The 16,809-nt window shown below is 42.1% G+C and overlaps 1 protein-coding gene across 1 annotated transcript in view; it reads right to left on the reverse strand.

Moving 5' to 3' along the window:
* Positions 1 to 16,809, reverse strand: part of ITPR1 (inositol 1,4,5-trisphosphate receptor type 1) — a 281,488-nt gene that overhangs the window by 107,451 nt on the left and 157,228 nt on the right. Inside the window, exons 36-38 of the mRNA XM_066617382.1 lie at positions 13,646 to 13,830; positions 11,195 to 11,343; positions 9,736 to 9,847 (exon numbers count right to left, since the gene is read on the reverse strand). Coding sequence (XP_066473479.1) covers positions 9,736 to 9,847; positions 11,195 to 11,343; positions 13,646 to 13,830 — 446 coding nt within the window. The remainder of the gene's footprint in view (positions 1 to 9,735; positions 9,848 to 11,194; positions 11,344 to 13,645; positions 13,831 to 16,809) is intronic.

The following is a 16,809-nucleotide window of genomic DNA, read 5'->3' on the forward strand; positions in this document are numbered from 1 at the left end:
CTACTAGTTACTAGCACTAGTACAACAACCACAACGCTTAGCACTGGCAAGACAACACAACAGACTACAGGCTACAAACATCACAGGGGTACCACTGAGGAAGACTTTTTAAAAATACAGATATAAAAAGAAGAAATGCAAGACCTCTGCATTCTCCAGTTCACCAAGTGCAACCAGCTGGAAAAGGGAAAAAAGAAGTTGAACACAAGTATTAATAAGAGAAATCTTTAATACACAGATGGCAAAATAACTAACATTTGTAGTCCCTACCCTACCCCTACCCAAATCTTTCATCTGAAGGGTATTTGATGTACAAAACATTCTATACGTTCTCACAGTACAACACTGAATTCAATTTTGCCACAATTCCGAAAACCAGAAATAGGTAGATCCAGAATACTGTAGGAATAGCAGAAGACTAAACATGTTCCTGTACCAGAGGAGAAAACATGCTTATTAAACAAACTTAAGTTGTATGGAGATTTCCATGACATTACACAGGCATTATTACACTGCAATACATGTGTTCTACCACTAAGCAATGACCCCCCCTCCCCAACTTTTATGCCCCAATCCCATGTGGAAAGCAGAAATACCCAGAGAAACCCGTTTCTTTATAAGGATTACATTCACTAAACTATTTTTAGAACTACCATGTTTTATACCATGGAAATGGTTCAGTGGTAGTGAACATATGTTGCATGTAGAAGATGCCATGCTTATTCCCTGCTATCTCCAGTTCAGTTAGGATATGCAACAGCAGGGCTGGTGAAGATGTACGTAGATACTCGCCTATAGTATGTGAAATTTTTGCCAAGTATTCAAGCTCCAATTCTCACTTTGCCTGATCCCCGGGTCAATCAGAGGGCAGAGCCTTTCAACTCTGAACAGTTTCCTTTCTCAAACAGCAGGCAGGCAGGCCTCAAGTTTCCCAAGCAGCAGGCAGGCACAGCTCCTTAGAAGCAATTTGTTAACCTTTTATTCTCCTTCCTTCTGCTGCAGCCTGGTTCTGCTTGGCAAATGCTTGCAAAGCAGGTCTGTTTTTTTGAAACACCAGGATGGGAATCCTCCATTCCGTCTGAAGCAGGCTACAATTCAATGCACCCTTACTTAAGAATAACACCCATGGAAAGTCTACTTCTCAGTAAAAAGGGCTGCAAATATATGCAGCTGCATCTCTCTGCTGTGAATTGAATTGCACACTCCCAGTTATGTGTTCTGGGTTGTATGTTGTACGTAGAGCTTCTGGTTTAACACACCAGACACCTTAAAGGTGGATTTGATTCCTGATTCTCCTGCAGTGGTTCCCAACCTTTTTCACTTGCATATCCCTTGGCAGCCTATTTCCATAAATTGTACCCTTCATATTAGCAAAATGTTTGTAATAAAAAATACAAGCCCCCATCTCCTCTCTATGAAAGCCCAGACTTCATGTTTTTCACACTGTTTTCTCTTTTTATCTGTCTGAAGAACAGAAGACTGCCTTTGCATTGTTTTGCACCAGAAGTGTGCTGAGAAATTCTGGGTGACTGATCACTTTCCATTTTATGTTTCAGCTTTTTTCCTGTGCTGGTTTTCAATCACTGTTTCATACATGAATTGATGACCAAAAACTAGCTATTGGTGGGGCTTTCACAGCCAACTAGCTACCTCCCTTCCTGCCTTGCTGGTCCTTGCAAGGCATGCCTGTCTTGCAAGGCATTCTGGAGCATGACCTGCCTTTTTCTACCATTATTCCATTCTTTTTCAAGTACTCCTAAAGGTCCTGTTGAGTGTCCCTGGGAGTACATGAATACCAGGTTGGGAACCACTGCTTTACTGGTATGTTGTTTACAGTGCACTTACTCTGATAGTGCTTACAAAAAAGTGATGAAGACCAGAATTTAAAAAGAATAAAAATGTATCTTATGATCTTTTACTATGTTTTTAATAAATTAGAGACTACAGTTCTTAGGTAACAATTAGTGGTGGGTTATTTTTCAGGATCTGGCCTCGAGTAAAATCAGATAAAACTATAGTCAGACACACCCCTAAGTTTATCCCTGCTAACCCCTGCTAACTGTTGAACCCCTGCTAACTGGTGAACCCCTGCTAACTGGTTAAGAGGCACTTTTTCAAGTGGGTGCTCCTCTTTTATTTAGCAGGGGGAGAGTAACTGGTCCACCTCACCCCAGCAGTGTCTTTTCTAGTGGCTGTCTGCTGGTGTTGCATCTTTTTAGATTGTGAGCCCTTTTGGGACAGGGAGCCATTAGATATTTGATTTTCTCTGTAAACCGCTTTGTGATCTTTTGTTGAAAAGCGGTATATAAATACTGTTGTTGTTGTTGTTGTTATCCCCCGACTTATCCAAGGGTCATAGAAAATTCCATGATTGTTAGCTCAAAGCCTGCCCTCGACTTATCTGTAGGATCGACTTATAGGCAAGTATCTGAGACACATTCCGAAAGCCCTAGGCTGCCAAATAACACCTGGCAAGGCATGATTTTGTAAAATAAGTCTCACAGTTCCTCAAAGAGGGCAGAGCATAGAATGATCTTATTTTGCGACTAGACAATTCCACAGAATGCAGTTGCTGCTATCCTTATGCAAATACCCACAAAGTGTTCTCCTATTTCACCTGCATGCTCGTTGCAATTTAACTTCCTATGTTCTTGGAACAATTTTTAGTGCACAACAGTTTGCTTTATATGAAAAGGCATGGAAGAGCCCAAGAACATTAGAATGATCACAAATCCAGTAGTGTGAAATATGTTAAGTAATTTTACGCACATTTTTTTAAGGGATGAGGGAGTGGAAATCAGGATTTCTAAAAGATCTAGTTAAAAAAATTCTGTTTATACATTCAGCAGCTACTAGATTACAATCCAATATTTAAACAGCAACAAGATGTGGTTCATTTTCCACTAACATTTCCTGATGCTTAAGCATTTCTTAGAAAGTCACTGCCACATAGACATTTGGCACAAAGCATTTTGCTATCCTTGCTCTCAGAACAATCTTCTAAGGTGGTTCAAAATGAATGCTTGGATGGTAGGGATGGGAAACTGAAGCTGAAGAAAATATCAAATAACACGGCAATGAAGAGAAAGCGTTAGGAGAAGGCTGCATTTCTTTCTTACAGATGACAGAATCCGTATTTCTGCTGTTGCAGAACATGCACAGATCAATCCACAAACTATTTCTTCCAGTATACAGTTCTTCACTGTCCGTCAACAGTTTGATAGAAACCAGTGTCTCTAAGGGCGCAATCCTAACTCGCCCTTGGGCTGGCGCAAGTCCCTTGCACCATCCCAGGAGGGTCACAAATATGCTGTAAAGCACATTTGTGCCTCCTTGAGAACCAGCTGGGCCTCCACAAGATGCACACTGGCCCATGGAGGCTGAATCCGCGCCAGCATGGTCAGGGAGGCTTGCATCAGCCAAGTTTGGGCGATGCAAGGATCTGGGGTGGGAGGACAGGAGGTGGGAGGGAGACATTCTGGAAGTGGGAAGGGTGGTCTGGGGGCGGGCAGGGAGCAGGAGGCAGGACTGGGACCCGGCAGATTTGCCAGATCTTAGCCCCTGTTCCCGAGCAGCACAGAGCAGCTGCAAGCCACTCAGCTCTCCTTAGACTTATGCCACCTCCTGAGGTGGCACGAGTCCGAGGAGACCCATTGGGGTTGCAGTGGCTTACCCAGGGGTAAGAGGAAGAGTTTCCCCTTTACTTCCGCTGAGCCACTTTGGGCCCCTATCTTGCTCTGGATACAGCGCAGGTCGGCTGGCCTGCCTGTTCCAGCGCAAGATAGGATTGCGCTGTAAATTGTTCCATGACTTGGTGATATTCACACATTCTATGTGAATACTTAGAAGAGCATTGAAAGATCATTTCTAGTTCAAAAACAGCTGAAACTTGTGTGTTCCAGTTTGCTGCAATAGTCTACAACACTACATAATCTGTTAAAATCAGGTTTGCTCGACAAAACTGTCACTAGCTCCACAAGTGCTCTTATATAAATGCGAGATTAGATGCTTGATGAAAAATTGCCACTTCCATACTATAGTTCAGACTAAACATTGCAAAAAAATATTGCCAATATGGAGAACACAAGGATCTTAGTATGCATATGCAAAACCCCTTTAAGCATTGTGTACGTTAAATGAATAAGCCTTCGTATCTCCGGGAAAACACTGCTTCAACTACACAACACTCAATATTTGGTAAAGATCAAGTAATAAAAATATCATCCAGCCCAACCTCCTGCTCTCTTGTTCTCTAATAATAATCTATGTATAATCCCAAACTCACTTGTGTCATGACACTCCTGCAGCCTCTTCTTCCTAGCTGAGCTGGGCACAGCCATCTTGGTTCATCATCTTATGATCCAAAATGACAGTGCCCAAATCGCACTAGATTTGGTGAGATCCATGATGGCAGTACCCAAGTCTTGTAAAATTTGTGTGCTGCCACCTTGGATATCACCAAATCTCATGAGATTCAACATAGCAATGCTGGAGGAATAGGTAGGTGGTGCAACCAGAGACATCTCATAGTGCCTTTCTGAGTGTGGCATGACGTAAGGCGTTGCAGCACACACTTTGAGAATCCCTGGTATATAGGGATTCTTCTGCATTTCGCTATAGTCCCTAACCCCACAGATTTTGGGGTAACAAACAAAAACTTTGTTTTTTGTTAAACAGCCCAGTCCTATCCACTTTCCAGAGCAGATGCAGACACAGTGCAGCTCCAAGGTAAGTGAACAAATGTTCTCTTACCTTGAGGAGGCATCCACAACCCCCACCACCACAGGATTTAGCACATGCCCAGTTGTCATGGCTGCATCAGCACTGGAAAGTTGGAAAGGATTAGGCCCAAAATCAATAAGACAGTTACCTTTGCTGAAAGCAGAAAACAGAATCTCACAGCAGGAACTTAATTCCAGATGGCTTCAAGAACCACTATCACTCACATGTAGTCTGTCATTCAGAAGGACAAGCTTCTGAAGGATAAGCTTCTGAAACCTATACATAAACTGGATGGAATGCCCCCAATCTTTTCCAAGAGCAGAAATTTATGGGCAGAAATTCCCATTTTTCCCAGTAGAGAAATGGGGGCACACTCCTGATCCATCAGGGCATAGCCAAGAGGTACTGACCCACTGTGGGTTTCTCCAGATGGGAAGAACTATGCCTTCAGAATCCTTTGCAGAACCAACCTCAAAGGTTACATCTGATGAGGAGAACTCTATCACATAATGTCTGGTAAAAATGTGAATCAAGGACCAAGTTGCTTCCATATAGACCTTGTCCAAAACACCAACCCCCAAGGGCTGCAGAAGAGGCTGCCCCCCTTAGAGAATGAGAAGTGATTCTTGAAGGGGGAGAGTTTCCCTATGTTTAAAAGGCTAGCTCTATATAAGCTACTCAGTATAGCTACTGAAATAGTGAACTTGCAGTCACTTCATGCCCCAAGAACAACCTCAGGAAGAATATGAATACATTTTTTGACCAGAGTAATTTTGTTCAGGAAAAAATCCAATCCATTGCCACATATCTAACAGGCCCTTCTCCTGAGATATACAGGATTAAGGCAAAATGATCAAAGGACTATTTACTGGGATCTGTGGAACAACATGCTGACTTTTAGCATGGACACAATTTGGTCTCTAGACCACCTTATCCTTATGGAACATGCACAATTAGAGGGAAAGCTTCAAGCTTCAAAACCCATCTCATGGAGACAGTGACCACTAAGTAAATAGTTTTTTAGGTCAATTGTTGCAATAGTATCTTAGTCATTAGCCAGAACAGAGGTTCCAGTAATGCTGTGAGAACCCAATTAAAATTCCAAACATTAGAGGTAACAGCCCTGGAACTAAACTTGACAGCATCCAGAGATTAGTCTGCCATCGGGGCCATGGATAAGGAAATCTTTTTTAACCCATTCTTGACAGCCTTGGAGGTGGATGGGTCCAATGACACTAGTTCTTCCACTTACAAATGGGCAGCTCTGACAAAGAAGATTGCTCTCAAAGATCTTCTCGAGGCCCATTTCTATCTACTTGTCACAGGAATTTTTAGGGAGGGAGGCACCACTTTTATTTTTCCAGCCTTGTCTTGGCAACTGCAATTGGCCTATGATCAAGATTCCATTCCTGTGGGAATTTGTTGCTCTGCGCCTGCAGAAGAGACTACAGTGTCTGTCATGAAAACTCGACTGCTTTCCGTTCTGGTGAAAGAAGGGCCTGGAGGTTGCCTTATGCAGAGCAGCACTTCTGTTCACTCCTTGCTCTGCCAGATGGCAAGATAAGGGGAGGAGGGCCAGAAGCACTGCCATTTTTCCCAGTCCTCCATCAAAGGACCTGGCAACATGTCCTAGCTGCAACATGAAGGGCAGGAAGGAGGAGTAAGTGAGATGTAAGAGTTAAGCAAAAGAGAGAAAATAAGCTTCTCAAGCCAGCATACACTGAGTGTGGAGGACCTCAGCCAAAACTCTGTTACCTGGCAATGAGATAGGGCTGGCCTGAAGGTTGGAAAAACCTCCACTCAGACAGGCAATTCAATTAGCTGACACTGCCTCCAACTGCATGGGAAGGGTTATCTCAAAAGATCAGGCATCCCCCCTACTTCCTCTCTATCAGACAGCATTGGATTAACACTACAGGTAAGTGATTCAACCAATAAATAAAATCTAATTATAGTACAAGAAATGAAATACAAAACCAGATCATATTATCTTCTACCCTGAAAGACTGGATGCAGCTGGCAATGAGAATTGAGAATTTGACAGGTACAGAGGGACTGGTGTTAGAAGAATGAATATGGAGTTTTGAGAAAGACTTATGTGTTTTTCCCATTTGCTCACATAACCTGGTAATGCTGGACAAAAAAACCTGTTTTGACAAGAGGCTACTTCATGCTTGGCAAATACTTACCAGGTTTAAAATTACAAGATCATATGCAGAGGGATGAAAGAGCAGCCAAAGGATTCTGTTTCTTAAAGTGTAAAACCCATACCCAGAAGGCCTAACCTCAGAGGGCAAAAAAAAAAAAAGTGTAGGGAGTTTTAAGGAACTTAAGAAACTCTGAAGTGGTGGCAGACTCTCTTCCCTAGACCACCTTGTGATTCCTCCCTCTGCCATGTGGTGTTCAAAGCAAGACTAGAGGGGAAAAATGTTTTACATTTTTTTTCAAGGATTTTTTTTACATTTGTCAAGGATGTTACAAATACAGAACACTAGCAGAAATGATTTAACTAGATGGCCCTTCCAGTCTTGTGATGTTGCAAAGCATGTAAATCCACTTTATGAAACAAATAAAACAGTTTACGTTAGTGCAAAAGGGCTATAGATGGAATCAGTGGCGTCACCAGGGTTTGCACCATCCGGAGTGAGAGGTCAATGCATCACCCCCATGATGGACCTCCTCCCATGCAATTGGCAGGGCAATGCCCCAGGTGGTGGACATGGTGATGCACCATTGCTCCCACTGGTTTTTTTGGTTACAACTTTTGACAGTATAGAGATGTCAGCTAGGTTTATTGTATAGCATTCTGCATGAAATTACACACTGAATGATATATAACGTGATGGTATTATTCAAAAATATCAAGATTTAAAATTTTTTGGCTAGTAGTGGTGTCACCCTCCTGTACGTGTCACCTGGTACAGACTGCGCCTCCCACACCCTCCTAACACCACTGGATGGAGTATATCTACAGGGCACTGTCTTCTAGATGCACATTTTCCACTCACTGTTAGAAGCGTACAGGTCCAGCCTATTTATACACGGATTTTTTATATACGGATTTGACTCAACACGAATGGCCCCTACAAATGAGTAGGAATGTGCTGATCCCTGGAGAAGGGGAAAAATGCATCCCTTTAAAATCAGTTTTTAAAACTGAACAGTCCTTTAACAACAGCCTCCTTAATGAGAGAGAGAGAGGGGGGGGGGCAGCTGGCTGACAATCCATCAATCCTTCTCTCTCCAGCGGACCCCCTCCCTTCCCCCTGAGCAAGAAAGAAAGGGATCATTTTACATTGGTGAAGGGAGGGGTTGAGTGAAGTGCTGATGGATTGTCTTCTTAATGACTCTTATCTTAGAGTCAAAAGGTCATCAAGGCTGTTTTTCAATCACTGGAGCAAATAAACTTTGTTTTTTAAATTGATTTGCTATAGTGCTTTTTTTTTAATCCACGTGAGTGCTTGGAACGGAACCCACACGATTAATTAGTCTCAACCTGTATACATTTTCCTTTGTAGTGATGCTTCAGAAGCATAGCAAATGTTAAACCTCCTTTCATGATTTCATCCTTTTATGGCTTGTCATTTTTTAAATTTAGCTTTCCCTTTTATTAACCATGTTTCTATTTAATGAGAAGTTAATTGTCCATCCTTCTGTGTATTAAGTACAAGCAGTAGTCTCAGGAATACAGAATACATCTGCTGTCTTCATCAGCATATGCAAGATTGAAACTGTGTAGGAGATCTTATCTAAGGACATGAATATAGAACTTTGAAGATGAATAGCTCCAGTGGACAATAGAATGCTTCTTGAATACTAAGGCCACAGAAGTGCAAGAAAAATGACCCTGGGTAATTCTAACATCACAGTATCAAACTAGAGAAAAGGTTAGCTAGATTTTTACTTTCCAGTAATTCATTTAATAATTTTATAGCTCGGTTACAACTACTGTCATTTGGCTTGGCAAGTCTGAAAGGCTCACATTATCTCCTGCAGTGCAATATACCAGGTGCAGAGACAACACCTGCATCTCTCCACAAGACAGAGGCAAAAAAAGTTTCCTTTTGGGTCTTTACCACTGATGTTCTTCCTCTTTCAGCATTTCCTCATAATACATAAAACCACTCTAGGCCTCATATATTTTCCACAGAACTTGTTTTCAAGTTCTGCTTTCCTAAACTGCCTAATTTGAAATTGTTGGGGCTGACCCAGAAGTACACATGCTTAGGATTCAGGTAAAGAACAACTTTATTTTTATGTCAGGGCTTTACATGCACACAAGCAAATAGATCAAATTCTGCACTAGCCTGACTCTTGCCGGGCCGCCTGAGGGTATTCTTGTATTATTTTATCATTGGGGAGGCAAAAGTATCAGATGCCAGTTCCAACAGGATTATCACTTCACTGCACGTATTGCAGGCAGCATTTTGGGGGGAAACTGGTCTGATCTTGTTTTGTTAAAGTGTACCGTTAATGCATTTATGGCATCCCACCCTCCCATGTCTGCTTTGGGAACCAAGATCAAAAACAAACTAGAAACAAATCAATACATGCATCATTTAAACTATCCATTATAATGTGTAAACACAACATCTTACCCACATTTGTTTAGACTACAAAGGGTAAATCTCAGCATGAAGAGAGAAAAACACTAGAAAAAGAGCCCTAGAAGGCCTCTCTTTTCCTCAACTCTTATTCACAAGGTACCAGATGGTCACAATATTACATATCTAACATTAATATAGTTAGTAGCTTTCAAGTGGGGGAAAGTTTGGTTGAAATTATCTTGGCATTATCTGCCTATGTAAATAAACTGGGATAATTCTACCATCTTCTGGACCATATAAAATAGCATTTGGATGACACATGACAAAGTTTCATACGGTTTAACAATGCACAAAGCACAGCAAATAAGGACCCTGTACACTACTCGCATTTGTTCTACTGCTCTGAGAATGGAAACAGTGTTGAATAAAGGACAAAGTAAAACAATAGATTGTAAAATTGAAGTACCTTCTCTCCATAGCCTCTATCTTTGGTCATCATTTCCCTGAGTGTCTGCAATACTTTAATACACAGTTTCTCCTCATTCTCCTCCAGCAGCTGTTTAGTATGCTTTATTAACCTGAAAACAACCAATTGATCACAGTTTGTTTCAGTACTAGAATTTCTAATGTTAGGAAAGGTATTCATGACTTTTTTAGTTCAAGATGCAAAAGATAGAACAAAACATCTGACAGGACTAGCATAAGCTAGCAGGTGTTTATATTGGCAGCATAATTAAGTAGTAGACCTTAAGGACACTAACAAGCACACTTTCCTACATGAAAGTCCTTCAGATGTAATGAAATACCCACTGAGAAAATAGAGAATGCATAATCACAGAATGAGGAAACTAGAAGTTTCCTAGTTCTTGTGTCATAAACAAGCACTTGCAGTTTGTGTAACATCTTGCAACTGCATAATGCCTAATAAAGTTTCATAACTTTATTATGCATTATGCAGTTGCAAGATAGTACACAAACCGCAAGTCCTCGTTTATGAAGCAAGAACCAGCTGGTTTTGTGAAGGTTTTTTAGGACCCACATTAATTTTCATGTCAAGTCATGATCTACAAATATTACTGTTGTCAAACTGTCTCAGTGAATTGCCCTAAAGAGAGAAACAAGTTTCAAAAAACTGTAACTATGGCCAAAAGGTGAAGAATTTGGCTAGAATCACATAACTGTGATACTAGAGTTTACAAAAGATGTGCCACTTCTACCAAAAAGCATGTTGTGTTCTACTCTTCCCAATAATGCCTAGTAAATAAAGACAAGCGAGATGGCATCCATCACACTTTCAGTTTCTCACAGGCAGTAGCCCATGACTCGAACTGGGAAACCAAAAACACAACATAATGATGTCATCATACGTACTTTTGCTTATGGGATGCTATGAAGGACTGGATAGAGGGAAAGGGATGCAGAGCAGCTGTTTTTAGTAACAGCCACATGTCTTTATAACACCTGATCTCATCCAAAGGCTAAGAGCCAACATGTCAAAATAGAGGTGCTCCAAAGAAAGAGGGAAGGCCATTCTGTTGGTCAACTAAGACCACACATATTTGACTAGAAGTAAGGCAAACTAAACACCTGCATCCAGGTTACCCAAGCTACACTTAATTACCACCGTGGGTCTGTTGGGAAGGTCTATTTCATCACCGTTCTAGACAGAATTCTAGTCACTAAATAAATAGGATTGATATCTAACAGAATCTGCTAGTCTTCTCCAGCTGTAAGCTTGCATTCAAAATCCGCAAGTGTCAGATTTTGCAAAGGTAGTCAGATCCACATGGAAACTTAAAGATATATGGATTAGCTAAAAGATGAGTCAGAGTCTGTAATGTACTAAAATGTCTAAAGGGGAAAAAAGAAAATACATGCCAAGCATTATTGAAAGAGGGGTCAGCAAACACAGTTCCACAACTTACTTGCAAATGAAGCCTCCACTTTCGCATTTCCTTCTAGCATCTGTATTCTCAGGAAAGAGCAGCTCTGGTCTGTGCAAGACATCCACCAGCACAGACAACTCAGCCTGGACAAGTGGACGCAAGCGATCTTCCAAAGCTGACACTATATCCTGAAATGCAAATGCATACAGGTTAAGATGTATACTGCAAGAATTCATACAGACTAAAAGGTCAATTATAACATGGGAATGAGAAGTTGTTCCTATATTACACTGCAAACTTGCAGTCAAGATCAGGGACTCACTACAAAAATTTGTGCTCTCTCTTGCTACCATTGACCGAAATTGTTAAGCAAGGGCTACAATACAGTGAACATTTATGAAACTTATACTGCAAGGATTATATTAGTATTCATTTGATGTAGATGAAGTGATATAAGTTGCTTTATTATTGTAGGAAAAACAGCAGACAGTTTCAAGAACACAATACTATGAGCACAACAAGAAGTGCAGATGACATTTCCATCAGTTTTAAGGCCTGCATTGTGCAGATTGCGTTGTGCTGGGTGTGAAGGAATGCTGCTTCATAAGCACAACTTCCTAAGCTGAGTAGCATCTAAGAGCTCAAATTTTCAGCAACTACCTTGTCATTAAAGTAACAGCTGAATGCAGCCTGAATGCCAACCCAATTTTGTGAAATGGATTCCTGCAATAAAGCATCTGTGATCAATATTGGGTGGCATCCTGACTCACACTTCTGCCACTGGACACTCACAGCTCAGATGGAAGGTTGTAATTGGAAATAGTGTGAACCCACAAGAGAAATCTTTGCACGTGGATCGCTTTCCTTGCATTCAATGAAGAACCTGCCATTGGTGTGGTAAGTTTCCAATGGCAGAAGAGCTACTTGGGATGCTATCCAAATTATTTTTAGATTTCTAAGCCATTCTTGCCTATCAAAGCAAGTTCACAATAAGATAAAGCAGTAAAGCATACTTTCTTCAATAACTTCAACTCAAATACCCAATACCCAATACCCAATACTCAAATACCCATTTAATTTACTCATTTTGTCTCCAAAGGGCACCCAAAGTGGTTTACAGAACTAAAAAAAAAATCACATTTAAAACTAATTTGTAATATAAGCATTAAACCTCTGCACATGAACTGGAGGTTGTCCATGACTTTGTGTACCTTGGCTCAACGATCTCTGACACTCTTTCTCTCGATACCGAACTAAACAAACGCATCGGTAAAGCAGCTACCACGTTTTCCAGACTCACAAAGAGAGTCTGGTCCAACAAGAAGCTGACGGAACATACCAAGATCCAGGTCTACAGAGCTTGCGTCCTGAGTACACTTCTGTACTGCAGCGAGTCACGGACTCTTCGCTCACAACAGGAGAGGAAACTGAACGCTTTCCACATGCGCTGCCTCCGACGCATTCTCGGCATCACCTGGCAGGACAAAGTTCCTAACAACACAGTCCTGGAATGTGCTGGAATCCCTAGCATGTATGCACTGCTGAAACAGAGACACCTGTGTTGGCTCGGTCATGTCGTGAGAATGGATGATGGCCGGATCCCAAAGGATCTCCTCCATGGAGAAGTCGTGCAAGGAAAGTGCCCTACAGGTAGACCACGGCTGCGATACAAGGACATCTGCAAGAGGGATCTGAAGGCCTTAGGAATGGACCTCAACAAGTGGGAAACCCTGGCCTCTGAGCGGCCCGCTTGGAGGCAGGCTGTGCAGCATGGCCTTTCCCAGTTTGAAGAGACACTTGGCCAACAGTCTGAGGCTAAGAGGCAAAGAAGGAAGGCCCATAGCCAGGGAGACAGACCAGGGACAGACTGCACTTGCTCCCGTTGTGGAAGGGATTGTCACTCCCAAATTGGCCTTTTCAGCCACACTAGACGATGTTCCAAAACCACCTTTCAGAGCGCGATACCATAGTCTCTCGAGACTGAAGGTTGCCAACAACATTAAACCATCCTTAAACATTAAATATCTTCAAAACCTCACAATGGAACACAAAATCAGCAGTAGTCATGTGATAAGAAAGGGCAAAGCCATAAAATCTAATCAGCATGGAAACATTGGCATAAAATCCACAGATTTCCAGTATTAGAAACCACTAACTCAGAATGTGAAATGAAATGTCTTTAGACCTCACAGGAAAGTCTCTGAGGAGGGAGTGGTTTGTAACTGAGAGGGAAGGAGTTTTTCATAAAGGTTGGTGCCACTACTGAGAAGGCTCTTGTCACTGCCCCTTCCACCCCAATGGCACCTGTAACAGGGCCTTCTCCGATGACTGGAGGGGATGGGTCAGAGAAGAAGGCAATCTCTCAAATAACCTGGTCAAAAGCTGTACATGGCTTTAAAGGTCAAAACCGGCCTAAAAATGAACTGGCATTTTATAGTTGCTCATATACATACTTTCTAAACATTAATAAAAGTTGTGTTATACACTCACCTGCAATCTTTCAATAATGTTGCGGTAATCCCTAGATGCAGCCATCACAGAGTCTCTCCGAGCAGCATTCCTTACTGACATCCTCCAGTTCATTGCTGTTTTTTGTACAATGTTATGAGATTTCAGAAAGAGGTTGTTGACTTGGCTGTCCAGATCGACAGGGATAGCAATTGCTCTGCCCTTTGCTGAAAGAGATAAATGGTATTATCTCCTTTAACCCTATAGCCCAGTGATTCTCAAACTTTTAGCACCAGGACCCACTTTGTTAGAATGAGAATTTGTCAGGACCCACCAGAGATGTCATGACCAGAAGTGACATCATCAAGCAAGAAAATTTTGAACAATCCTAGGCTACAGTCCTACCCACTTACCCAGGAGTAAGTTCCATTTACTATCATTGTTAGAAGCATATACATAACAGCCAGTTAAAAGTATAGATCTGTAACAGTCCCCAAATGCAGACATATACCATGGCAGCATCAAGTCTACTGTACAGAAAATAAAATATTGAAGTGAATGGGTGCCTATCTGAAATTGGCTCACAACCCACCTAGTGGGTCCTGACCCACAGTTTGAGAAACACTTCTATAGCCCAACATGCTATAACACATGCCCATCATGTGCGTTTCAAAATGCTTTACCTTAAAGTGTTTTTCTTAATCAGTTGACATAATCGAAACATACTGGGGGCCAATTCCAACACTGTGGCATTTTTCATCACCTTGCAAGAAGCATTTGGGTGATTAACGTATATACTGCCATCCCTTTTCATGCTCTCACTCTCACCATATTCCCCATACACATTGCTGCAGCACTCTGTAAAGCAGCAGTTCCTAAACCTTATGACATTGCAACCCACCTCGTTCTCCCCAGCAGGTCACAACATGCTGATCTGCCTTGCAAGGCCCCAGAAGTCTCTTCCAGGCTGGCAACCCTCTCTATTGGCCTCCACAGGACTCGGAACGGCCCGCAGAAGTTTCAGAAAGTCCCTTCTGGTTTTTGGAAGTCACTTCTGGTTTTACCAGAGATGACTTTCAAAGGCTTCTCCAGGCCATTTTGAGGCCTGCAGAGGCCAGTAGAGTGGGCCGCCAGCCCAGAAGAGAATGCCAGGCCTTCCTAATGCTTCTGGAATTGCTCGGATTTTGAGCCATCTAGAAGCAATGGTGGGTGGGAGGGCCCAGGTTGTGACTCACTAGGCACGCACTTGTGACGGGATGGGACATAACCTGGGTATAGGAGTGGGAAAACGCTATGCAATTCCTTTATAGCAGTGCTTCCTAAAGTGTGGGTTATTTCAGCAGAACTCAAGTCCACATTGGACCACTGGCGTCGCTAGGGAGGTGCAGGCCGCACCGGGTGATGCACCGGGGGTGATGTGCCCTGGGAGAGGATGCGCTAACTTCACGGCTTCAGGAGCTACCCTGTCGTGCCATACACCGTTGGATGCAGAATGTTCAGCAGAGGGCAATGTAAAAAATGTAATTGAAATAGCTCCTTTCCTTCAAATGTTATGGCCAAAAAACTGGAAGGAAAAAATGAATGGATCCCTATGGAAAGTGAAAGTGAGCCGTATCATGTGTTTACTCGTGAGTAGGCGAACTTGCCTTAGTGCATTGGAAAGGGCAGGCAGAGAGGAATCCAACGACACCAGAATAGTCCGATCCAATGAATGCGGCCCCCAAAAACACAAAAAGGAGGAGTTCCCTACCTCTCTCCCAGCTGCGTCTATTAAACCGGAAACGAAGCCACATAGCCATGTTTACTTGTGACTGGGGGAATTGCCCTTATTTATTTCTTTTCTTTTAATTTAATTATTTATAATTATTTATTTTAATTTGCTTGATGATGTCACTTCTGGGCATGACATCACTTCCAATGGGTCCTGGACAGATTGTCATTCTAACAAGTGGGTCCCAGTGCTAAAAGTTTGAGAACTGCTGCAATAAGGTGTTCGTAAATTGACACAGGGTGTGTGTGTCTCTACAAGTTTTCAAAAATCTCTAAATTCAGAGTTTGGAGGAATAATCCCATCATGTTATATATCCATCAATGCATAATTTCATGCAGAATGCAATGAAACAAAGCACATTGAAATATCTGTGTGCTAACAAAAGGTACAGCCAAAAAGCCATTTACCATTTACCATAGTTTGGTTCGAACATTAGTTCTTATGTTCTTATGATCAACAACACAGCTCATAATGTTAAAAACAATTAGAGACAATCAAAGATATCCAAAGAGGAGTGAAACCACCACCAATTAAGATTTCTAGTGCTTGCAAGTTTGCAAATGACACAAAGCTCAGCAGGGTGGTAGCGAAAACCCTAAAGGCCCATGCATAACAACATAAGAACAGCCCCACTCGATCAGGCCATAGGCCCATCTAATCCAGCTTCCAGTATCTCACAGAGGCCCACCAAATGCCCCAGGGAGCACACCAGATAACAAGGGACCTGTATCCTAGTGCCTCCCTTGCATCTGGCATTCTGACATAGCCCATTTCTAAAAATCAGGTGGTTGTACATACACATCATGGCTGAAGCTGTGCAGAGACAAATGTAAAGTCCTATACATACATCGCAGGCAAAAACAAAACAAAAACACAGACATAATTTCTCCAGCATGCGTAAAGCAGATCTAGTGGTTATAGTGGACCATACGTTGAACGTGAGCTAAAGGTGTGATGTTGCTGCAAAATGCAAGTACATGGCTGAGAGACATTAGCAGAGGCAACAAGTCCAGATCACAAGAAGTGATAATTCCTCTCTGAACTAATCAGCCTTTGCTTGGAATACTGTTTTGGGAATCATGCTTTAAGGAGGACACTGATAAGCTAGAATGGATTCAGAGGAGGTGAGGCATCTAAGATGGTGAGGGAATCTGGAAATTCTAGGAAAAACAGTTAAGAGAACTTGGTTTGTTTAGCCTGGGGAAAAGACAAGACTAAGGAGTGAAATGATAATCATCTTAAATGTATCGGAAAGACCACCATACCGAAGAAGAAAAGTCTCTGTGGTTCCTGAGGCAAGACAAGAACCAATGGGGTTGGAACTAAAGACAAGCAGATTTTGGTTAGACTTGAGGAAGAGTTTTCCAAGTATAAGAGTAGTTTGGCACTGCAACAGTCTGCCTTGTGCAGTTGTGGATTCTTACTCATTGAAGGT

This window comes from Tiliqua scincoides, chromosome 2 (genome assembly GCF_035046505.1).
Source record: "Tiliqua scincoides isolate rTilSci1 chromosome 2, rTilSci1.hap2, whole genome shotgun sequence".
NCBI classification, from domain to species: domain Eukaryota; kingdom Metazoa; phylum Chordata; class Lepidosauria; order Squamata; family Scincidae; genus Tiliqua; species Tiliqua scincoides.